Genomic DNA, 25,499 nt, shown 5'->3' with positions numbered 1-25,499 from the left:
TGTACTCTAAACTGAGGTTGCATAAAATTGACACGTTGGCTTGAATAGTTTCCAACTCTACAGAAAACATCAACAGTCCTACTGGATAAAATCTTCGTAAAAACTACAGCCACTATTTAACTTCAACTGTTAGTGCATAAAACAGAACAGAGGCACCACAAATACTCTGTCAAGGCACTTATTGCCTTTAGATTTCCACAGTGTAGCACAGATCACTGGGAATGATCTCCATAACCAAGAACTACACTCCAGTTCTGCACTTGGGAAAAATAGGCCCATTCACCTCTGCAAGTCTTCTCTTCCTCACTGAAAAAGAAGAGAAAGAGGAGTCAGTCATGGCAATAGGATAATGTGGACGGCAGGCTTGCCTTAACAGCTGTAGAAAGGAGCAGAGAGATGTACTTTCTGCCAGGAAAGAAACAGGATAGCATCAGCTTCTGAATTCCTGCCTTAAGCAGCAGGCACAGCCTTACACAGTAAAATCAAGGAAGATGAGGTTTTCTCCCTATGCGTTTTAAGTCCAGAAGCTACTTTCAGCCTTACCTCCTTTATTCTGTAGTTAATTATATTTCACAGTTTCTTTGTAATTGGACTTTGGCCAGTCTATCATCTGACTGATGGAGAGACAGCAGGAAACAGATGCTACAGTTTTTCCTTTGCTAGTTTTTCAAATTGAAAATCTGCCTTTTCAGAAAAAAAAAAAAATCTCTCATCCTAAGCCATTGGGCTCCAGTCCTCTGAGAGAGTTAACCTCTTGGTTAACTTAGCCAAAACAGTCTCTAATCTAGTCTTAAAAGCTGATTTACATCTCTTGACATCTACACTCGTGACTTTCTGAAAAGGTGTGGGAGGAAAAAGGGAAAAAAAAAGAGCAAAAATGTATGAAGAGGATGCAGAAGTCAGCTCATGAGGATGAACATAAAAGCCTTCACAGTTGGTTCACACAGAGCATCTTAGGGAACAGAAGCTATAGGACCAAAACCATGTTCTGGTAGCATCAACTGATAGGTAAGAACGCTGGAGAGAAGCACAAGCAGAGAGCTATTGCTGACAGGAAGGAAAATAAAGTTTTTCTTTACTTATATATTGTCCAGGTGTAGAGCTGAGAAGCTAGAGACCAGAGACCATCAGACTGATTAATACAAGCTGCAAACAAGAACCAAATCAGACAAAAAATGCAGATCTTAGTGGTCAAGGAGGCAAAATACACAACTCTTACACAGAAGCCAAGTTGTGAATTCGTCGTCTTAACAGCAGGAACAATCAAAATACTAGATTTTAAATCTTCGAGCTGATTACTTTGAATGCCAGGTGCTGCAGAGTCATTAAAAATCATGCTCTGTTCCAAAGGACAGAAAATATCAAGCCTTTCCAAGTGCAGTGCTTGAGTGACTAGGTACTGAGTATCTTGTGTGATCCTTGATGAACTGGCACATACTCCTGTGCCTGGCTGTGCTTCCTAGGAGCACAGTACTGGCTGAAGCAAGATGGATTTTTTTAATTTGTTTTTAAAACAACAAATTTATTGTCTGTCTAGATATGACAGCTGCTGAGTGTGTGTTAGCTGCACTCAGCACTGCGCTGCTGGCCTGGTTTCCAATGCTGTACAGCAGCTTGTAGCCAAGCAATGGAAAGGCCCTGCCACGTGCTTTGGCTGAAATGGCAGTTTGCAGACTTGCCCACATTTTGCTTCAGAAGCACTTCTGATCAGTTCATTGAGGGTATACAGATAACTCAAAGCCGTGTGGTTTCCCACATATCCCTGGAAACAGTTCCTGTTTGTTTTGCTGAAGGGGATAGGCCAAACCTTAACTGCTGTCAAAGTTCAACTCTACTACTTTTCATCTCCTTGTTAAGTGGGAATGAAGCTGGAGGAAGACAAGCTGTTGGCAGGAATCACAAATGCTAGCAGCTCATAGCCCATGTGCCACATGCTGTATCACAAGCTCCACTGAACCACATCAGCAGCTCTTGCTCTTTCCCAGCAATACCCACTGTTACTTGCAAAAAAACCACTGCCTAGCTGACAGCAGCTGTAATAAGGAACCAGCTGGTGAAGGCTGCCTTCCTCCCTGAGGGCCAAAGCATCAACAGGCCCTTCAAGAGGCATATTCTAATTCATACCCATCTGTAAGGTGAGCAGTTCTGCCCTAATCCCACCAGGAATTGCCCACAGGACCCCCCCACGCTTCCCAGCTTGCAGCCAGCCTGACTCACCCAGGTCGTTGTTACTCATCATGGCATTCGAGGCGCGAAGCCGGGGACCTTGCTGAGTGAAATGGTACCCAAACTTCAGTAGAGAGGTGTTCTTTTCCAATATATTTGCGATTTCCATTTCTACTTTGTTGCCCAAGGGCTGACTCTTTTGAAAACAGAAAACAGAAAAGCAAGCTGTTCAGGCTAGAGGGTGATTCAGAGCAAGCACTTAGAGAGAAGGGGTGGAGATTGCAGATCTTTCTCTGGACCTGTGTCCATTTCTGATGGAGCTCATAAAACAAACCACTGGCCTGTTCCTGTACACACGCTACAGCTGAGAGGCTCCAACTCTCCAGCAGACATTCCCACAAGTCCTTTTGCCCAAAGACTTCATTTCTAGGACAGATTAGCAGCTAATGGACATCCAGAGAAACTTTTGGTCTCTCAGTCAGCTGTCTCCGAGTTCCTCATAGCTCAACTGCTGCTTCAGGCTCTGGGTTTCTCGGGGAGCTGCGCTTGTCCCAGCCTCTGTACACGGCACACTTGGTTCCCCACGCAGGCCACGTTCACCTGGCCACAGCTGTCACCCACACACACTTTACCTGGTTGTCAATGCGCAGCTCCACGAGCGACGTGTTTCCCTCGAGTGCTTCAACAATGGCCAGGATCCCAGACCCAGAAATGAAGTTTGACTCCACATTCAGGCTCTTCAGTGTGCTATTGACCTTCAACATTTCTGCCAGGGCCTGTGGACAGGGGTGGGCAGGAAGAGCTGGCGGTCAGACAGGCAGGGGCAGAGCACCACCAGGCAGCAGGGCTTCAGCTCCCCTCATCTCCAGAGTACTCCCACAAGCTGTGCAGTTTCAGTGCCACCTGATGGAAGTGCTCTTCATGGAGTGGAGGGGGGTTCCCTGCTGCTGCAGGGGCATTCTTGAGCATGAGCATGCTGGAGGCCGCAGCAAAACCTCACATGGACAAACACTTGGGGCTACCCCAAAAGGTGGTGGTCCACAACTGCAGCTGCCCTGTGACAGCTTCATCTGTCCCTCTTCTAAAGCCAGTATGGTATGACAAGGATACTGGCCAGCACTGGCCCTGCCTCCACTCTGATGAGCCCCTGCCTGCACTGCACAGGGTTGAGATGCTTCCCATTAAACATGCATAGAGAGGAGCATTTGTCTCGAACAATGGATGCTTCACATACAAGATGTCCTCCCAAGCAGCATCACAACCATAGTAATCATTTTTGCTTCCCTTAGTGGGTAAGACCAGAAGTGACTGGAACACTCGTAATGCCACAGACCTGTTCAGATTATGTCACTCTGAATAAACTGAAAGGGAGGATCCATCTAAATTATGAAACAAAAGGACCAGAAGGTGATGCCCACATGACAGGGCTGACCTGCACCCACAGCGTTTAGTGCCACAACTCCCCTAGCCTAGCACAGCACTCCTCAAGCTCTGACACAGCACCTGTCCTGCCTGCACAGGCTTTCTCACAGTCCAGAGTGCCTGAAGTAATTTAAGAGCAGTACTGGCCCTGCAGAAAGGGCCTTTCTTTGTCTAGCAAGAAACGGGTGTACACATGTGTGTGTGTGTGTGGAGGTAGGCAGAGGTAACCTGAGTGACTAAGAGCAAAAACTGACTGCAGTGGTGCTGGAGAAGGATGCAAAGATGCAGCCTGCAAGGCAGCACGAAGTCCAGGTAGAACAACTGGCTCCTCTCTGCATCCCCACTGGTGTTTAAGGTCATTCATAGCAGCCAGGATTACCCATTATGACCTACAGAGGCCACACATTAGGAGATGCAGAGTTCTGCTTCTGCACACATCTGAACAAAGAATATAAGAGAGACAGCTGGAGCAGACGTGTGCGAGGGGAGCAGCAGGTGTGCACACCTTTGTAGCAACAGAAACAGATCTCTAGAGAGAGAGAAAAATTGCTTTTAAAAGATGATACCAGGACATCAGGATATTCTCCTTCTCCAGGACATCCTAGAGGACAAATACAAGACTGCATGGATTAAAGGACAGCACCCTGAAGCCTCCACAGATGAAAAACTAAGTGAAGGAACCAAAGCCTGTCTGTTGCTGGCTTCCACTAGTGCTCCTGAAACTGAAGTACCTGCAGCCAACAGCCAGAGGTGTGGAATGTGCCAAACACAACACAAGGTGCGGAAGCAGTCAGTCAATAATGCTGAAAATACCTTGCCCGAGAACAGCTCTTGTCAAAATCCTGGGACGATGAACTCACAGTACTTACAAAAGCAACAGGATCATTGCTCCGGGTCCCAACTATGCTGAACTTCTTCACGTATGTGTTGTTTTTCAGCGCTTCCGCAAAAGCTTTTAGAGTTGGTATGGGAATATTCTGTGACAAGAAACACAGAAAGTGTGTGTTAGGCCATCATCTTTATGCAGCGAATATGCACTACTTGTAAAAGATACTTTTAACTTCTCAGCAAGGTCAAATCACCAAATGCATCCAAGTAATTCAGGAAGGGGGTGAAAAATGTTTTTACAAGTTCTCTTGCTATAACCAGCATGTTCTAAGGAGCATGGCAATGTCTTCATCCTATTTTGTACTCTGCTGAAAGCTCACTGTCTTGATTTGAAGCCACATCTCTGTTCTTTAGTTGCTCAGAAACTCAGCTACCTAGGAACATGGGCATTGTGGGGATGTTTGTAACCAGGTTCCGTGAGCCTACAAAGCACTGTTCCTGCGCTCTCTGATACACATGGCAGCACTGAGAAACATTCACGTCACCTTCAGAAAATTTCCACCTACGCGAACTGATCCAGAAAGGCCTGAAATTATCTCCTTGTAACACAAATCACAGACACCTCTGACTGCTTTATACAACATCTTACAGGCTAACATTTTCCTTGCTATGTCTCAGCCCAGAAAAAAAGAATCCATGCTGCTTTTTCTGAGTTCCTTCGAAATCAGTATTTTTCACTTATGAAGAACTTTAGATACCCTTTTCAGATGTGAAAATTTTCACCTAAAATTGTAAGTGGCATCCTCACCTTGGACTTCTTGCCACACCATTTGGATCCTACCGTGTGGAATCATCTATACTCTGAGTCATCCACAGAGCCATAACACAGCAGCCAGCAGCTTAGAATCTCCACTGTCACTCTCCAGTTCTCCAAACCCCATCCCAAAGTCATGAGTTCAACACACAAAAATAGAGCCTGCCTGCTAGATTCAGCCTTGTGTCCTTAAGGGATGGGGTCACTAGCCTGAATCAAATTCATTAAAGTAAAAATATTTCTGTTTTAGAAAGGTGTGGGTAGCATGGCAAAAATGTCCTTGATGTGCATGTGCAGTTAACCATGTTCTTGCTGTTTAGCTATATCATCGTTTAACAGACCGCATGAAATAGAAACCATTTTTTGGTGTTCAGTGTCCCAAAGGCAACATAAGAAGTGGTGCTATGTCTTGACTTGCTTTCTACAAGAAGTAGAAGAGTCCACAGAAGGGATGGGTGGGAGACACACAGAGACACCTGCAAGAAGGATGGCTTCTTCATATTTTCATGGCAAATACCTGGATTATGAAACCTTTTTACTCCCACCATCTTATAATATACATCAACATTCCCTCCACCAAATATGCCTGTCTAAGTCATGAAATCAAACTAAAATGGCTTTAATCAGACAGCCAGTTTTGGGTCTCCCCGAACCACCCTTGACACAGGCACTTAGAGGAATCCTCCTGCTACCAACCCCAGGCCTTTGTTCCACAGCGGGTAACAATCCATTCTGCTGCCCACAGGGGAGATGGGGAGCACTGGTGTTTCTTGTCTGGCTACATTAAGTGTTATGATACTGCTCGGTGCAGCAAAACAGACTCAGTGTCTGCCTTCTGTGCATCAGGCACTTAGTCTTGTTACTAAGAGAGTAGAAAGGGGCAAGTACCATAATATTGTTAAGATTGACTTCCTCAAGGTCAGGATCATTGCTTTGTATTCGTTTCAGAGTTTCCTCCACATCTGTTGAGTTTGGCTCCTCATCAGGAACTGGTTTGTACTGTGTGGGCTTAATCACACCTGCAAGTGAAAAGCAAGATGTGAAAATGAAAGCACTCTGAGTAGCAGCATTATCCTTTCTTCGAGTGTGTTCCTCCTTTCCAGAAGAGGAGAGATGGAAGCACCACCTGACAAACAGCCACAAGATCAAAATCCACTCCACTGGGGCCACCCAGTACAGGACTAGCACTGCCTGCTGCTATGTGCTGTTAAGGTTCAAGTCTGAGTGACAGAAGGCATGCTGCCTGCACGAGGCTGTCCCTTGGGCTGCTCTGCCTCCTTGATGGCACCAGGGAAGTGGCTGAGACTGCGCTGGTTGGCACAGGGCAAGGATGTACCAGAGATGGCCCCAGCAATCACAGGCTGCTCTGACATGTGCAGCTCTAACCTTCAGCCTAAAAATAGTTATCACTTTGCCTCTGCTAGCAGCTTCAAAGCCAAAATATTGCAGCCTGCTAACATAAATCACTTACTGTTGAGGCCCTCTTTGTTCACGATGGTGCTGCTCCCCAGTGCCTCATAGTACTGCTGGTTACTCATCAAGGTGTGCATGCCAAGGATGGCTACAGAAACAGGAGAACACGACTTATTGTAGGCTCCAGAGCCAGGAAAAGACACAGAACACTACCTTTCCCTTTTCCAAAGGGAGGAGAAAGCCCCACAGTTGACATAAATATCCAACAGTGCTCCTATGTGCTCCCTTGTTTATTCCAGAGTAGCCTGATCCATAGGAAAAGAGGGATATAATCTTGTGGACACTAAACAAACATTTAAAGCATCCCACTAGTCCACCTGAGTCAGCATCATATGAAAATAATGAGAAGACAGTAAAAAACCTCAAAAAATGCCATTGGTAGGCTTTGGTATAAGTGGCCCAGTCCAGCAGGAGCCTGCACATCCTCATCACCCTTGCTCACTGGGCATGTACCACACAATGCCACAGTGTAGTTTTGGAGAAGAGCTGTGCCCCACATGGAGCCAAACCAACCCCAAGTCAACAAAACTGTCACCTGAAGCATAGCAATGCAGTTGTATTTTCACTGAAGAGCAAGCTGGGGTGGTGAACTTGGTATATTTGGAAAGTGACATTGCGAGAAGCTAAAGCTCTGCCGGCCTGGTCAAAATGTAGAGGTGGTAGGAACACCATCCAAATGCTGTAAAAGCCCAGGAGACAAACTCAGCCAATTTGTGTCTCTCAGACTCAAGACTGCAAAGCCAATAGGCAAATGAAAATTGAACCATATGGGTTTGAATTTGAATTCGAACCCCAGGGTCTGGGGGCCCTGTAAAATTCCTGGCAGCTGCAAATGACCAATACGAAATCAGTGGCTTAGGAACTTTAAAGAGGTTGTTGCTAAAAGTAACCCTGCTACGCACAGAAAGATCAAGTTTGAATCAACAGCTTCTTTTTGTAATAGCTATATGACTTCCTAAAGAAAAATGCAGACACACGAATACTTGTTAAAACAAACACATCTGAACATGTCTTGATCTCTGGAGAGACACAGTTGTGACAATAATAAATTTCTCCCTAAAATACAAGCATGTCACCACAAAGGCGCTTCTAAGACTTGGTTGGCACCAGTCTGTCACCATGTTCTGTTGCTTTGGCCAAGAAGGGCTGGAATTTGCAGGAAAAGGTATCCTTGAAGCCCAGCACAACAACAGGATCTGTTATGATGTGTTTTGTGTGGCTCCATGTCTGGGTGGCACAGACTGGACAGCCAGCAGCAAAGTGAGTCAGTGAACTTCCCCATGGCCACCAACACATTCCGAACTCAATCTCATAGAGCCAAGCAGTCTCCATCTGACAGTCTGAGTGAGGTTGGGCACTTCACATTTGCTTGTTGGTATTTTAGCTGGCCCTTTTCTCTGCCATTTTCTCGCAGATGGAATTTTCAGGGGTGCAACAGCTTGGAAAAGTAATTCGCAGGCTCAGCATTTTGGTAACACAGACAGACAACAAATCACAGCTTATTTGGACAATGAAATCTCTCCAGCAGCCTGGAGTGTGAGTATCTGGACTGCAGAAAGAGGCAAGGATCTGCTGTCATGCCCATGCATTTTGGGGGCTCAAGTTTGTGTTGGTAGAAAAGAGTGACCCACTCTAAGTCTGTGCTTATGGTGTATTCGCCAAAGGAACTCAAGCAGAACGAAGGCACCCCACTTCTGTCTCCCTCACCTGACCAAAGGCATGGGAGCCCTTCCAGGGCTATTGGGAGCCACCCTCCTGGCATTGCCAAGGAAGGGATCCAACACATCACAGCTCACAACGATCCCTGCTAAACAGGCGGGAGCAAAATGAGCTCCCACTAAATGAATCCTGTTAAGCAGGCAGGAGCAAGGCTGTCACTGTCAATATTGAGATTTCAGCACAATTTGTATCACATCAGTACTCCTGCTCCCACTTAAGTGTATTCTCCCAGCAACTGTAGAACAAGCTGCTCTGAACAGCATTTCTGTGGGACAATAATTGCTGCACAGATCTGGAGCTTAGAAAGGCAGATTTTATAGGGCAGAGCTTTATAAGACTCAAGGATCAACAATAAAAAAGCAAAATGCAGAAATCCAATGCTTGGCCAGGGTACATGTATATGGGAGTCTTAATGCAGAAACACATTTGTAAGCCAAAATATGGTATTATTATGTAGAAGATGTCTATTTGGTGTAGTTATTCTACAGACTTTCTTACAGATTTCCAGCAAGAAGGATACTGCTAGGGACCATGGAAACCTGAAGGAAACAAAACTAGAAGAAGAAGCCAGAATCACTGAAATATTCACTGACTGCAGGACCAGCAGAACACATGTGAGCTTCATAAAGCATTATGAGGTGTCCATGTCCTCCTTTTCCCAAGGCATGTCCTATCCCAAGCACAGAGCTAAGTCCACACTATGGGCTTCAGCAACATACCAATATTGTCATTGGACTGTCTGACTACACAAATCACAAGAAATCCACTTAAAATGTGTTGAAAAACCTCCTCAACAACCACGAGACCTGAGTGTCCACTGAAAGCCTCTATAACCTGACAGATCCTTTAAGGTTGCACAAGAAATCCACATTCTCACTGTGTCTTCTTGACTGTTTCCTAAGATCTGTTCTGAAGAAAGCTGTGCTCTTGAATGTACCGGCTAGAATTAGCAACAGTCAGTGGTAGAGACAAAGGAAGAAACAAACCACACACTGTTCCATAGATAAACCCTTCTTCTCCCTCCTCAGCTTTGGTCTACACTCCTGATTAAATCACTGAGAGTAAATTTTTTTAGGAAGTAAATACATTGTGTCAGAACTGATAGCATTTAGATAAACAGCAAAAAGTGCAAAGCTCGTTTCCCACAGAAAAACAAAATAACCCCTAGAAGCTGAACAATTTGCACCCCCAATTAGTGTGATATTATTTTACCAGCGATGTCACAGAGCTCTGCATCAGAGGCATTAGCAAGGGCTTCCTCCAGTTCTGGCTCCAGAGTCACACTTTCCAAAACGGGATCCATTGGCTTCTGCTTTGGAATCCAAGCTTTTCCTGTAAATGCAAAGTGAGGTCACTCTCGGTATAGCAACAGCACCCAGTTCACACCCACCCTTGCAGATGCACTTCCATGCTGTGAGATTTGAAAAGTAGAAAGGACAGAGGGGGCACAGGAGAAAAACCAGAAGAGAGACCGAATCCCTTTCCATCAGCTTCGTCCGAATCGCGCTGTGATGCAGAGAGGCTCGTGCCCAACACTGCGGAGCGCCGCCCTTCCACCGGCACGGCATCCACGGAAACCCAACAGCACGGGGGCACAGGAGCACGGCTGTGCACAGCACGGCACTCAGAAAGACATGCACAGCCTGACAGCTCAGGAAGGCTTGGTCAGCAACTCCTTGGAAGGCTGCATAGAAGGGCTGAAGGTTTGCCAGCACTCAAGGGAGGCCAGTAGCCTGTACCCAGCACCGTGCAGGATCAGTCCTGCCACCAAGACACCTCTTGCTGCTAACTCCAAAGGCATGTTGGCAAGGCAGATGGCACATTAGCCGAAAGAGGGCAGACAGGAGGAGGTGGAGGTCTCTGGCAGCAGGCAGAGACAGCACTTCAGTGAATGCACGGGATGCAAGAAGCAGGCTTAGGGCAGCTGGTCTAGTTCAATCCTGTTGCAAAGAGCATGCCAGATAGAGACCCCTATACTTTATCTCTCTGGACAGCAAAAGGCCAAAAACCAGACCTATCTCCTATAATTCGAAGATGCAAATCCACAGGTCCAGCTGGTAATGCCAATTTGTCATCTTAGCTGCTTGCTCATGACCTTTTCCTAAGGGGGGTGCCCACACGGACAAGAGGCTGGAGCTTTGAAGGCAGTGGGCTCCCTGCCAGTCTCCCATCCCATTGCCCATGGCCATCGCTGGGCAAGCCACAACCCTTTCTCTGCTGGAGCAGGTTGCATCCCAGGAGGCATGGGGCAGTGGACAGGGATGATGGCCCTGCACAGCTGCTCCCAGCTCCTCACCACTCATGCTGCAGTGGGCAGCAGATTCTTCTGAGGCAGAATGGGTCAGGTCTGGGATTTCACAACACAGCATCCACCTGTGACTGCCCTAAAGAAAAGAGAGAGGCTTGTGTTGTTTTAACATTCCACAGCAGTGAGCAGTCTGCTGGGTAAATCCAGCATTGCTGGGACAGGGGTGGGAGGGCTCTGGGAACATTTTGCAGCAGTCCCCTCCCCTAAAATAGTCCCGGATCACTGCAGAGAGAGCAACTGCGAAAGGCCTGGCCTAGCATGCCAGCCAGGACTATTTTTGTCCCCTCTCTGAAACCAGAATCAGTGGCACCAAAAGGAAGAAACAATCCTGCTGATGCTCAGGGATATGCAGAAAGGGGTTAATTTTAGCCTCAAGGAAGAAGCAACTGCACCTCAGGGTCCCCTGGGACAAAATGGAGGCTGCCATAAACAGCGTTTTGCTCCCATCCTCTGCCTGTGTGCTGCCATTCTGACAGAGAGGGCAGGAATCTGCCTCTTGGGACACAGCTGCTCTCGCAAAAATAGTCAGTGTCATGTGCCTGCACAGCCAGGCATTTTCTGGATACTCAGCAGCAAAATGTCTGCCCTGGCTTGGTGTGCAGATCTGGAACCCCCGTCCCAGCAGATGCATGGCTGGGCAAACTGTATGTACCATCTGGTGTGTGCAACACCAGCAGGGAACAAGAGAAACAGGGCAAACTTAATTCTGCTGTTGTGCCAAAACTCCTTCTGACACCTCAGCGACATCAACATTTCAGGGGTTTAATTGTAGTTTAATTTTAATTACCTAATTTCAGTCAATTTCTAAGTTTTAGAAATTTTAGCATCTCAGTCCTCCTTTGTTACGAAGATAGAACTTTAAATTTGATGGTGCATGCATGATGATGACAATGCATGGCATTTTATGTCATAACACAATATGTCTGCACACCCCAATTCCCACCCTGCCCAGCAGCACGGCCAGGGAGAGCACCTCCCATGGCAAACTAGTAAATCACCCTCCAAACTGCAAATGCGGTGATTTGTTTATAGCTTTGTCACAGCTGTGAATATATAATTTACTGTCTCTGGCTCACAGTCAATGTAAGTAGTGTCTTTTCTCAACAGTGTGTTTCAAATGAAAATATGTTTAATACATTTGAGATCACAACAGACTTTAGTATGATGCAGCAGACTCAGAATGCTTGAAATACCCCGTGTCCTGGAGAACACTGCTTCTACCTTCAGGGCTAGCCAGGCGGGTAAGCAACACTGGACTGGGGCATATCTGAAAGGTATCAAAGCAGTCTTCCTGATAGTACTCCATTTACTCATTTACTTCTCTCAAGGACTATGTGTTTTTTTTTCCTTTGAAACTAAAAATAACACCTCAGGTTTTATTAAATAAACAGATTTTATACAAGCTCTTTTTAAGAGAGCCATGTGGGTCAGGAAGGGGGCACCTTTCAGAAAGACCTCAGTTAGGAAACATGCTCATAAGCCCACATTTTCTTTCATGCACTTCTTTTTTCATACTGGGAACCATTAGCATGAACAGCGCACAACCAGATCTTCTGCTGCAGGGGGATCACAGTACAGAGGGAGACACAACAGCTGAAAAAAGCTGGTGAGAAGCTCCTGGGGTGCAGAGGCAGGGACTGACCACACCATGTCCCATGTCAGATGATATTCCAAGTTCTAGCAGGAACAGGAAAGTCACTTGGATAATGGGTCATATACGAGGAGAACAGCAAAAGATGCCAGAAGGAGAGAAACAGAAAAGAGGCAGAGGAAAACCCCTCACAGCCCCTTTCTCAGAGGAAAATCCCTGAGGCCCCAGGGCCATGCAGAGCAGGAATGAAGCAATTGCTGCAGAGTATGCTGCAGGAGACTGGAAAATAAGGCTGGGGTTGTCAAGAGATGATGGAAACTAGATGGGAACTGGTGGGCCTCATCACAGCTGTGGAGAGCTGTGGAGTTTCTCTGTGGAGAGAAGCTTACGGTGTTGGGATGGAGTATGAAAGGCAATGGTGAAACATGGAGCTTAACATGAGGAGCTCCCAGGAGAACAGGGCAAGGAGGAACAAGAGAGGACAGCAGACGATTTCTTTCCCAGAATCTGATACAGATGCAGTGGCTTGGGGATGGGAGAAGGCTGCACAGTGGTACAACTACTGTCCAGCATTTAACAACATACCAGGTGGTGCCCAAATCAGCAAGCACAGCGACCTCTGGGGCATACCCCAGTTTATCAGCCAGCCTGTGCTGTGGATAGACAGCGGAGAGAGCAGATTCATCACCCCAGTAGTGTCAAAAAGAGGTTTTATCAACACAGGTCAGACACAACCCTTCTGCTGTGCACCCACTGTGACTTCATTGTGACACATTCAGCATGGTGCAAAGGATGACCATACCTCTCTTTTCACCTGTGAAAGGAACCAAGTCTTCTCTGTCTTTAATGTCCTTTGCCTGCTTTTCTAGGTGGGCCATGAGCTCCTCCCTTTTGAATGGGCCAGTTGGTGGCTTCTGCGTCTGATCCCGCTGCCTGAGCCCTGCCGGCAACAGCGCATTCTAGACATGGAGGTGAGAAACACAGGTTATCTCTGCAGGCCACAATCCCCATCCATCAAACACTCTCCCCTCTACACTTCCCTCATTGCACCACTCTTCCACATTGTTGGACAGCTTGCTTCTCCTTATGTCAAAGGTTATCTTCATCCACCCCCAGTGATCCCCACATCACCCAAGAGATGCTCCTTCCCCCCTCAGTTTCAAACGCTGCCCAGTGAATGTTTCTCTGCAACATCAGCTCCAGTCCTTTCTTTCTTTCTGAAGGCTCTTAGCCATCTTCTCCCCACTATACAAGTCTGTCCAAGTGCCCACGATGCCCTATGTGTCCCAATAAGAATCAGTGCAGTTAAATCTGATGATCTTTCACAGAGTTATGGTGGTCTCTTCTGCCTTTCATGGTCCATCACAATACTACAGAGAGAGTCTCACTGGGGAGGTCACTTCATTGCAGAGCAAAACCCCCGTGAACCTCAGCCTTTTTTCAAGCTGCCTCCTTGTTATTCAGTCACGTAAGCCGCCACGGGAAGTTGGTTCGTGCTTGACACATATGGCACGTAAACACCTGCTTATATTTAAATATAGAACAGCTTTAATGCAGTAAGACTATTCCCAGATCTGACACTAAGCACTTCTTTAAAGCTTTACTGGGTAGAAGTCAACATTTACTTTTTAAGACATCCAAGGTGATGCTGAACAACACACTGATTTTTCCACGCCTGCCTGATAAAAGTAGTTCATTATAATTTGTATCTGTGTCAGTGAAAAGTCTGGGAAGGAAAATTATTAACAGGAAGCAGTTAGACCCAGGCAACCTTGGAGGGCAACAGAGAAGTGTGTAATTGCACAAGCAGGGAGGCATAGGAGACAGCTTGCTTCCACAGGCTTCATGTTGTGAGAGGCAACTATGCAATCTCCAAGAAGACTACACCTGCACTGACAGATGTCCATAATTATTTTACCTTTCTTCATCTTTCACAGAATGCTGCCTGACTGTGTCTTCTGAGGTAGCTGTAACAAGCCCATCAGCCCATATGCTTAATCCTGGGAGCTGGCTTGCCAGCTCTCAAATATTTTCCTGCATTGCAATTAAAAATACCGATGATGCAATCTTCACCACCCATCATTTACTCCAGAAACACTAACTGCATGTTGCAGGAACAATTTCTCACTTGGCAGTGCCCAAGCTCCTCGAGTAACACTGCCGTAAGTCAAAGGCCTGCCAGTTGGCTCTGCACATCCCCTGCAACAGGACAGTGCTGGCTCCAAAATCCTTTCACCAGCTTGGCACCAGCAAACCCCATCTTTGCGTATGTGCAGCTCCTGCTGATGCTAGGAGGTTGCTAAAAATAAACTGTCGCACTTTTCAAAACTCTGGAATTTGGATTTCTGCCCAAATAGAGGAAAATACAGGCCATTTGAAGTTCGTTATGAAAAAACCCAAACCCGAAACACCAAAAAAACCCTAGAAAACCTTCAAACCAAGCAACTCGCAAAACATTCCCTCCAAGGTGGCCTGGTCAGAAACAGAGATCCATTTTCCACTGGATTACTGCCCTGCACCAGCACTGGCTCATATTGCTGCTGCAGGTCACAGTTGCTCGTCACATCGGGAAAAGGGCAGGAAAACAGACACAAAGACACACATGTAGACTGTGCTTCCAATGGCAAAAAATTCTTCCGTGTATCTGCAGCCAGTCTCTTCCACTCTTGCACGAAGTACAGGCTCTGCAAAGGATCCCACTGAAATACAGATTACTGCAGCCCACTCCCCCACAATTACTAAGATTCACTACCTAGCTTCTCAATTAAAAATTACTTACATCAGGATCCAGCTCTTCCAGTTCATTCTCTAACTTCCTGAGCTCCTCCTCTGTCAGAGCTCCAAGGATCTGATCTTCATCTAGGTCTCGGTATTTTTCTAGCTCCTTTCTGTAAGACATCTTGGAGGAGTCTCGTGGATGTCACTTCTACGCTGTAACGGAACCTGACATGAAAACAAGAAGCGTTAACACTGAACACATGAAGCATGATGCTGCAGCCTGCCTGGCTGGGGACACTTAACGCCCCAGAGTTGCAGATTTATGCTTAAAGCATGGCTGTTTTCCAAAGATTGCTCAGGGCCCCCACTCATATTCTACATGCACACGGATGTGAGAGAGACACAACTCCAGTAGCAAATTGCCCCATCACGGATTTACGGGGCAGGACTGAGCAAGTTCTTTGTACAGGACCCTGGTGAGGGATGTCTTTCTGCAAGCTGTGCTATGTGTTTATGAAGTATCCTAGACATTTATTTCCTTGAAGGACAATAAACCAATAAACCAAAGTCATAAAGTATGCAGCTCTCATGTCCTTACAAGGCCCCAGTAATACCGCCCTGCACATGGCACTCCAGATAACATTGCTACCAGATGGGAAAACAGATTTGTAGCACCACTGAGCACCTCTGAGCCCTGAAAACCTCCACGAGGCTACAGTGCATGGCACTTCTTCCCGTATTTTAAAGCCACAAGGAGATCAGGAAGTATTATCCACTCAGGTTCAGGAGGCTGCCAGTTAAACGTGCTATTTAGTGACCCACCTTTCCTGAGACAACACATGTTTGCACTGCTGCCAGCTAAGCAGTTGACCTGTGTGCTACTGCATGTAATACACCAATCCTTCAAGAAGAGAAGTGAATGGTCTGTCTGGATAATCCCTGCTGACCCCGAGGTCCATGGCTCCTGATATAATATGCCACACACAATCACATGCATGTACTAGACCTCTGCAAGCAAAAAGACTGCAGAGACAACAGGTCAGTGTGTTTAAAATATGCAGGTGGGTTAAAAGTACACTCAGTATAACACACAAAACAGTATCCAACTCTGCTCTTTTGCTGACAGTCTCCTTCTGCTCCACAGAACTGTCTGTACATTTATATTTTTGGCTGTTTTTGTAGAGAATACTGAGTCCTAGATAATTTAATGTGACTTTTCCTAAAGTTTTGCTATTCTTTTGAGTGACATTTACATTAAAAATAACAGCAAGGCCTGTATATTTTTTAGGGAGCCACACATCTTTTGAGTTTTTATATGGTCTCTTTTCAGCTTCTGTGGAGCATCAGAGCCCTACCCTGAATCAGTTCTCCAGCTTTGCTTGTCCCCTCAGGACAGATTATGCTCTTATGATCACTCTTCATTAGTGGAGAAGTTTCTTTATACAAGTTACAACACAGCTGCTGTTCCAGATTGGAGAATTATCTTTAGCTTGGTCACAAAAGGGCACAGTAATGCAAACATGCTTGCTCAACAGCAAGTCCTTAAATTTAGAAGCTTGTCAGACGTTTGGTTCCCCACTAGTGTGATGGCAATTCCTGCATCACTCACATTCCTGCCACTCGCCACTTAGGAGGTGAAGTGTGACGAGATGGTGCCTTCCTGATGGGAGAAACAGCCCCTGAAGCTCCCTCAGCTGAGAACTGAGAGGGTGAAAATCAGCTTTTCATTAGCTGGTTTGCTCCAAGCTGTGGGCTCTGGAGCCAGGGACAGCCAAGAGGGTTGAGAAGCAGGAGCAGTGGGGCTCAGTGGGTCTGTCTGAGCGAGGTGGAAGGAACCCCACACTCCTGTGCTTCACCAGCGCCCTGCAGCCTCAGTGCAGGGCTCCCTGTGCTGCGAGGCTGGCGGGCAGCAGCCACACCCTGGCCAGGCTATGAGCCACATCCAGCAGCCCAGCCCCTGCAAACCTGCAGGCACAGAGAAGGGCAGAACCTTTACTGCAATTACCCATGAACACTGCTGTGGGACACCCTAGAAAAGCAGCCTGGACTCAGATCTGGATATGGGCTGTGCTACTGCAGCCCTAGATTGCACTGCATGAGCCACAGCTAGCCTGGATTTCATGTGCCATATGTAGTTTTGACCATTCTGCTGTGGAAGGAGCTGGAGATAGGGTCAAGCAGGAAAGCAGAGAGTAACCCACCCCAGGCTGCTAAATTCTCTATAATGGCTTAAAATACCCACACCTGCCACACACATGGCAATATATGTCTTGGCTACATGAGGACAGCTATTCCCAAAGGCAGCCACAGACCCTTCCCAGGAATGCAGGCACGACTGCAAGCAGGAGCCTGTCTGGGACCAGAGTGCAGCCCCACAGGGTGACCTTGTTGCCTCCCTCCAGAAGGATGGAGATGTCAGCACTGAGAGGCAAAAGGCAGGACAGACATGGGATGTCAGTGCACACAGGCAACACTTCTGGAAAACGTTTCAGGTTTCAAAGCATCTTGCAGAGATATGAAGCTGGGGCTGCATATAGCAAAGGCCCTGAGGGTTGAAGACAGGTGCAGAGCCTGCTGAAACGTAGCTGAAATCCCTGGGGGGAGAATTTGATTTGCTACACACCCCAAAGAGAGGTGTCGGGGGTACAGTGCCCTCCCAGACTTGCTGGTGGAGTGGGACAGCATTGGCACCTCGGACATCTCTGAGACAGCACACTGGGGGGACTGCTCGTCAGGAGCACCGGCCTTGCCTGTGGCAGCAGGACACTCTCCCCTGCTCCCCTGCCCACAGAACCAGCCCTTGAGCATCGTGTCCTCCAGCACAGCCTCCAGGACCAGTGTGTTCGCTGGCACTCCCTTATCTCCACATCCCAGGCCTCTTCTACCCTATCTTGCTAATGAGTGCTGGGAGAAAAAGCAAACCAGACCATCTGCTGTAAATGGCAAAAGGGCTTTGAACTGCCAGTGATAAGAAAGCAGGTAAAATCTGCCTAATTGTTTTCGTTTATACAGCGTACTGAAATACCCACCACCAGAAATAGTTCTCCCTGACTTGCGCCTGAGTACAAACATGGTTTAACGTAAGTCCCATCTTCACCTGAGCTCAAACTAAAAAAGAACCTTCAGCATAACTTGAGTTCTCACTCTTTTTCACTAACCCTATCACTCCTCATTCAATCAACTAAGGAAGCTTCACAAAAGAATATAAGTGCAATATACAGATAGTGCACAGAACTGACACTTGTGCAACTTTAAGTCCTCAAAACATTGAACTTCATATAGATTACAAAGATAGCAAGATATTAAGTCTCTTTGTCCAAAGTACTTGCCAGACACATGGGAAGACAGCGCAAGCACTTGCACTTGGAAAGTCTGAAGAGCACACAGGTTGGAATGCCCAACAATCATTAAAACTGTTAAAGGAGAAAAATTTAATTGGATAGGTACAGCCCTCTGCAGCACTATGACCTTTTTGGGGTGCTGAAACCTGAGAGCAGCACTGACGTCTGCACAGGGAAGCAGCGGAAACCCATCCTGGAAAGTGGCCCACATGGGCACACTGTGTCCCACCCCCAGCTGAGGGAAAGCATCTGTACTTGGTTGTGCTCTTCAGGTGGGCGAGCAGGGAGGGCAGGAGCAGGGCAGCAATGGGCTCAGGCTACAGCAGGCTGCTTGAGGAAGCTGTGGTGCAGCACCCATACTGCCAAGTCAAAGGGTCTGCTGGATTATCCCCCCCATGATCCAACAGCTCCAGGAAAAACAACAAAGAAGAACTGGGTATAATGACCGGAACAGCAGCAAGGCAAATTTCAAGAAAACACAAAAATGTCACAGTGAAGCCATGGTGCTGTGTCAGGCGTGCTGTGTGACACATCTGGCACATGCTGTGTGACACATCTGGTGTGCACTGTGCCAGTCAGCCCAGCACCTCCCCGCACAGCCTCCCACCTGCACCAGCATGCCAACACCAGGACTGCACAGAAAGCGTTTCCTTTCACACAAAATGCAAGGAGAAAGAGCAACTAACCTCAGCAAAGATGCAGGGCTTTCCAGGGATAAATTCTGTTATCACTCCAAGCCAACCCTGACTGCGGGGGTCTGTGCAGCATGCAGCCACCATGCCCAAGGCTCAGCATGCGGGATGGTCACGCCACACCGAACAACCACCAAAGGCAGAGGACAGGAATTCTGTGTCTGTGTACTCTGCCACACAATGAGAGCCATGCCTGAAAAAAATTAACATCCTTGCCCCAGACAACCCTCAATCTACTGCAAAACCTCTTCTGTGCTCTCAAATATAAAAGCAGACCATGGGGCTTGGGTTTTGGGATAAGGAGGTAGCCAGGCATGAACAGCATAGCTATTGATGATTCTTGAAAAAACTGCCAAGTTTGAAGGCAGAAGTCTTTTCAGGATGAAAGGTGTATTTAAAGAGCAGTGAAGACAGGAATTCATATCATGAGGGATGGCTTGTAAACTGTTCCTGACTCACACAGGGTTTTGATTTATGAGATTTTTTTACAGCTTAAGTATAAATCTGAGTCAAAGTTTAGAGCTACTATTTTTGCAGTATAAAAATAACAAACCAGTATCAACCATCCCCTCTATAGTTGCTACAATCACCTTTTTTTTTTTTCTTTGACTTGCAGCATAACTTAAAAGATAAATGCCAGGGTCTAGGAATTTTTTTGATGGAGGAGCTATACATACCTCAAGTGACCATTTCCTATAATTCAAGAGAAGATAGGTACTTTCTGTGCATACACTTAAAGCTCAATGAGTCACCCAGGTGCAGATCGAAGATACATGCCGTGCAGATGAGAGGAACAAATCACCCCCAGCTTCTTTGTAAGTGAAAACTGTCTTCTTACATGGTCAGTCCTCTGACAAACCTTAAAGCCAGTAGCTAGCCCTCAACGAAATCTCATGACTCAGACCCGAATTTCTTGGGAAGCTGCACACGTGTGTGAAGGGTCTGTCAGCCTAGAGATCTCCTTTGGCTGACAGTCAGGAAATAAAGGAGAGCCAGGGCTCGGTGCTCCAAAGCAAGGCGGGGGGTACCAGAAGCACTCGTGGAAGGGGTACTGTTCACACATAGTGCTGGAGCAGGCACGGTGGAGATGTAGAGGTCAAGGGGATGAATCCACCAAAAAGTGAGTCTCTGTTGATTCTCCTCTCCTGGGGCAACTTTCAAACCCTGAGACTGCATCCCAATGTAACTGGGTGCTGGTGACTCCATGGTCAACCCCGCTTTTTGAGTTACTGGGCAGCCAAACCAGTTCCCTGCAGTTTCAGGAACTGACCAACAAATTATGACCAGATCCAGCAGCAACAAAGGGAAAGATGCACATCAGCTCCTATTCAGACCACATCTAAAAATGTGAATTTATGTGAACTGTGCAAAACCCAGTAGGAAATTAGAGCTGAGCGGAGGAGGTGGTGGCTCCATCCCCAGTGTCATCAACATAGCCATACACAACACAAGTCTTCACTGCTGGGTACTTGCTATCTCAATTTACCCTGTTCATGAGGGAAGTCAGTGCATGTGTGCTGGTACAGGTGTGTCTCCTCCCAGCATACAGGTACAAACATCAGACCCACAGCCCCTTCTCTGGCAAACACAACCAGAGTCCAGGAGTGGCTTTGGAAGTGACAACACAGCCTGCACCTGAGGTACAGACATTCAAAAGTTTACTCCACTTCAAATGAACATCATTCTTAAAATGAAAGGAAGATAAATGCCTAAGGCTACTCCTTTAAGGTAATGGCCTCATGCACATTTCTGCGGATCCCTTTTCAAGCAGATCTCATTTTCTAGTCAGAGATGAAAGCATAATTTTAACAAGCCATAAACACCCACCCAGGCTGCTGCATCAAGCACTGTTGTCCTGCTCGGGCTCTGCATCACCACCTTGAATGCACAACACGATCAGAACTCTTGTCAAAGCTACAAAAGACTTTTGATAGGCTCTGCTCTGGGCTTGGAGCCCAAGTTGCATTAGAAAGCATTTAGGCAGGAGACCCACGTGGGAGACCCAAAGGGGACCCTCTGCTTTGCACCACTGAGCATGCAGCTGGGTGCTGCACACAATTTGATGTCTTCTAGTAGAAGGTAGGTCTTTCGAAGCTGAAAAAACAAAGGGAGTTGGACTTATTCAGCCTGGAGAGGGGAAGGTTGCAGCAGGACCCAATTACAGTCAGTAACATGCTGCCTAAAGGGAAATGACTTTTAAAGAAGAAAAAACACAAATTCATATCCTGACTAAGGAGAGTGGATGGAGAAAAGACAGGGGATGCTCCAGACAGTGAGAAGCTCTGCCATGTGAGATGCAGAAAGCAGAGCACACACTCTCATTGCCCCAGGCAAGTCAGCCATCAACAAGAAAGACTGGGGCACTCTCAGCCTCCCTGCAAGAAGCTCATGCCTAAGGAAATCCAACGGCCAATCTACTGCCCTTCAGGAAACTCAGACTTCTCCAAGGAAGATCTAGGTTTCCTTCCAGCTAGCAGCTGTTAATCTAAGACATCCTGAAAGTCATATTTGAAATGAAACATCTGGAAGAAGGCATTTTGGGTCTACCAAAGCACACAACTTCTGACTGTTGAAGTGACATACCAGCCATGCAGAACATGTAACACTATCTTGAGTTATCGTCACCACCCAAACCCCTGCAGCAGTGAAGTTCAATAGGCCAAGACTTACTGATGATGCAGCTTCATTCCCATGGATATCCTCATGTGAGAACTGACATTCCCATCCTGGCACGTGATAGCTCCAGAGCAAACAGCTTGTTGTCTGAGGTCATGCACACACTAAGTGAGGCTCCTTGTGCTCAAGCTAAGTGACCTTTCCCTTTATCCACTAGTGCTGAGGAAAGTCTCACACTGCTTGCACTCTCCTCAGTCTTCTCAGCTCACCCAACATCCAGAAGGTGCCTGTATCTCCTGGCTCTCCTTTTGTCAATACTGCTGCAACCTGCAAGCCACACAACTCCACACTGGCTATCACCAAGTGGTTTTTCTCATCGGCAAATAGCCTTGATGTTAAGTGACCAGGCCAAGATCTGCCAAAGCCCAAACACAAAAGCATCCCAGCTGTATCTCCCCCACTTTACATATTTTTAAGACACACACTTGTAAACACAGTTATGTGTTCTGCTATTTGGGGTGAGGTTCTCTCATGCACCTGGCATGCACTCAGTTGCTTAATTACTAATCCCTGTGAAAAGCATGTGGGCACACTTGAGTCATTAGTGACACTGCGCACTCAGTTCCTGCTCTGTAACTTGAACCTTTCCACTTGGAAGTTTCACAGACAGCACAATCTCTTCTGGAAAGTGATCCTGGGTTTCTTGCCTGAGTTTCTCTTAGTCCTCAGATGGGCACTCACCCCTGTTTCTGTGGCACACTCTGGTTTTGCAGGGAACCTGATGGGTGCATTGTGAACATAGGAGCAGAAAGGCTCCTGTCTTGCACTGAGCAGTGCCTCAGATCCTTAGACAGGCAATGGCCATGTCCTGTGAAAGAGCCTGGCCAAACTGCCAGAAGCCAAAGCACAGCGAGCTGTTAGTAACACACCAATGTCTGCACATCCCAATCCCACTCCACAGCTAGTGTGGCCGAAACACAGGGAATGGCAATGAAATGCCCCACCAAGGTGCAGCTAGTAAGCCCCAGACAGGTTGATGCTTAATTAACACCAAAGCAAAATGAGCACTGTTCCAGCAGCAATGAGGATGCAGTGTACAGTGTGCACCAAATCTGGATGAAGCACTTAACAGAGGTGAGACACTCACACAATCACAAAAAGCCTGCAGAAACAAAGGAACCAGCTCCAGCTGGGAGATCTACCAAACTGCTCAGTGCCTAAATGGGGGACAGCTCTGGGGAAGCACCACTGCAACCTTCCTTCCAAGCTTCTCCCCAGGCTGCTGCCAGACAGAGTATCCTGGGATGTACAGACTTTGGTCTGACCCACAATAGCCTCTGTTACGTGTTCATCTCATTCGCCATGAACAAGTGGGAAGAATTCCCTCCCAGGGGGATGATGCAGCTCTAAGGCAAGACTTCAGGGAGGGGGGAATCTCCGTCTTTGGGGATTTGCAGACACAGGCTATATGAAACCAGAACCTCCCTATGTGAGGAGAGGTGTGCTGTGAGCTGGGCATGGGCTAGAGAACCACTGTGCTGCAGCCGTCTGCCCGAGAACATTTAGCGCCATGGAGTCATGGAACACAACTTTATGTCCTGTTTCTTTCAAGAGCCTGGTAATTTTACCAAGTGAAGATATTTTGTCTACAGGTCTCTGTGTGAACAGAGAAGTGAAGACAGTTTTCCTAGCTCATGATGTGCAAATGACTGCCAGCTATATAGGAAAAAGTACCAGAAGGCAGATCACAGTCTCCTTCCCGCTAGCTGTGCTTTCACAAAAACTCCACATACCTGAAAAACAGTGAAGCAGAAAATTACAATAATTCATCTGCAAACACTACGTTTAGTAGCACATTGCTCTGAGGTATAGGAGCTACACATCTGGCAACAGAGGACTGGTGCTGAACTAACCTTCCAAAAGGCTAATTCAGGATATTTTGTAAAGATAAATGGTCCTTTGGGTGAATGAAAGTAAAACTTGGGCAAAGAAAATCAATAATGAGATAGACCAGACTGTTTCCATATGTTTGACTTTCCCAAATACATCAGGGGGGATGGGGAGCAAGTGACATATTTCCAATATTGTGCAAAACCACATTATCTGGAGAAAAGGCAGCAGACCATCAAAGCTGAAAAGTGTGTGGCGAAGAACAAGATGAGTCAGGCTGGAAAACAGTGCAATGCTGAAGGAGGGGTGGGGGAAGAGCCCTGACAGGGGGAAAAGAGAGACTTTGGAACGAGAAGCAGTGGGCCTGTGATGCAGAGTGCTGGTTGGAATACCCAGCTCTGTGTACATTAGGACAACAGGTAGAGAGGCTGTCAAGAGACAACAGCGAAGACACTTCTACAACACTGCAAAAGGCATTTGGCTCTGGGCACCGCAGTGTGAGCAAGATGGTGTTTGGCTTTAATGTTGTAGCCCAGCTTATCCTTTCAAGAGGGCAAAGGAGCTCACTGCTATAACCTGAAGTAGGGGTTGTGAGCACAAAATGCTTGTCCAGTATTTGCTCTATCAGACAGTCTGAGAAAAGGTGCCACCTCTCAGCACAAAGCTTGTCTCTTTGAGAAATGAGGAAGTCACTCTTCACTCCTGCATGATCTGGCAGGTCACACGTGAGAAAGGGTTTTTTAAAAAATTAAAACCACTTAACCCCAGTGACATGGCTGAGCACCGTTCTGACTCAAGGCCTAACAACCAAGGAAAGTTGTAAAGCATGTAGAAAGGACCTCCACATAAGGGTAGAGCAGCTGGCTCTGAAGGGAGGCAGAGGGCAATGGATTCTACCCAACAAACCATCCATGACCATTGAAAAAGCAAACGGCAACAGATGAGCACAGGAGTGGGGGCAGAAGCGGCGTCCATCTGAGTGAAGAAAGGTTATCTTTGGGATAGGCAGTGCCTTTCAAGGCAGTGACTATTTCACACTGGAGAAAGTAGGGCCAAGGCAAACACAACACACGGCTCAAAGAACCTTTCCCCCTGCTAATTTCCACTTTACCCTTACAACAGCAGCACAGCTTTCTAGCGATCCATTCTATGGAAAACCATCTCCTAGAAGAGCTCCTTGGATTACAAACGCAATCAAGCAGTAAAAAAGAACTCTCGGCGCCCTCTGCAACCGGCTCAGCGCCGTGCAGAGCCCTCTCCTCTCACCGTGCCACCACCCCCGATCCCCGCCGGGATTTGCCGCGGACACGCGTGAGCGCCGGCGGCTGCCGTCCATGCCAGCGCCTCCGCCGCGGGCCTGCGGTGCCCGCCGAGGGGCACGGCCGCCCGGGATCCCGGCGGCCGCAGCGCCCGCCGCCGGCTCCGCGCATCCCGGCGCAGCGCTCCCACCTCCGGGCACGGCTCCCGTCAGGCAGGCAAGTGTGCAGGCGGGCAGGCAGAGATGCGGGCAGGCAGAGCCCTTTCCTGCGCGCTGCCCGGACCGCAGCGGCGGCAGCTATTTCTGTCGAGCCGGGGGCACCCGCAGCCAGCCAAATACTCTGCCCTGATACGAGCCGGGCCCGCCGCCCCTTCGCCCGCTTACCGCAGCCGTCCGCCGCGCCGAGCCCCGCCGTGCCGCGCCGCGCCGCGCCGAGCCGAGCCCGGGCGGCTCGTCCTGGCCGCGCCGGCTCCGCCGCTGCCGGGGGCGGGGGTCCGGCCCGGCCGCGGCCCCGGCCCGGCCGTCACTCAGCGGGGCCGGCCCCGCCGCCCCTCCCGGCCGAGAACAGCTGCGCCCGGCTCGGCCCCCGCCCCGGGCCCCGGTTTGGTCGGTGCTTACCCTCTGCCCGCACTCGGGATGGCCAGCGCGCTCCGTCCATCCCCA

At 47.8% G+C, this 25,499-nt stretch overlaps 1 protein-coding gene across 1 annotated transcript; it reads right to left on the bottom strand.

Annotated features, from left to right (window-relative positions):
• Positions 1 to 25: 25 nt before the first annotated feature.
• On the bottom strand, positions 26 to 25,345 carry TMOD1 (tropomodulin 1). The gene is made up of 10 exons (XM_063424025.1): positions 25,221 to 25,345; positions 15,101 to 15,264; positions 13,124 to 13,280; positions 9,635 to 9,754; positions 6,702 to 6,791; positions 6,119 to 6,249; positions 4,458 to 4,565; positions 2,799 to 2,942; positions 2,218 to 2,362; positions 26 to 306 (listed from the first exon to the last, which is right to left on the bottom strand). The coding sequence occupies exons 2-10, from the start codon at positions 15,218 to 15,220 to the stop codon at positions 242 to 244; spliced, it is 1,080 nt and encodes a 359-aa protein (XP_063280095.1). The 5' UTR covers positions 15,221 to 15,264; positions 25,221 to 25,345; the 3' UTR covers positions 26 to 241.
• Between the last annotated feature and the right edge of the window lie 154 nt (positions 25,346 to 25,499).

This window comes from Prinia subflava, chromosome Z (assembly GCF_021018805.1).
Source record: "Prinia subflava isolate CZ2003 ecotype Zambia chromosome Z, Cam_Psub_1.2, whole genome shotgun sequence".
In the NCBI taxonomy this organism is placed as follows: domain Eukaryota; kingdom Metazoa; phylum Chordata; class Aves; order Passeriformes; family Cisticolidae; genus Prinia; species Prinia subflava.
This window is presented reverse-complemented; position numbering and strand designations above follow the sequence as displayed.

Bases quoted from the DNA above. Each gene is read 5' to 3' on its own strand.
- TMOD1 (XM_063424025.1), bottom strand. From the start codon at position 15,220: ATGTCTTACAGAAAGGAGCTAGAAAAATACCGAGACCTAGATGAAGAT. The intron at 13,281-15,100 runs GTAAGTAATTTT...CTCCATGTCTAG, and splicing joins TGGAAGAGCTGGATCCTGAT to AATGCGCTGTTGCCGGCAGG. The intron at 4,566-6,118 runs GTACTTGCCCCT...TTCTTGTCACAG, and splicing joins TCAATCTTAACAATATTATG to AATATTCCCATACCAACTCT.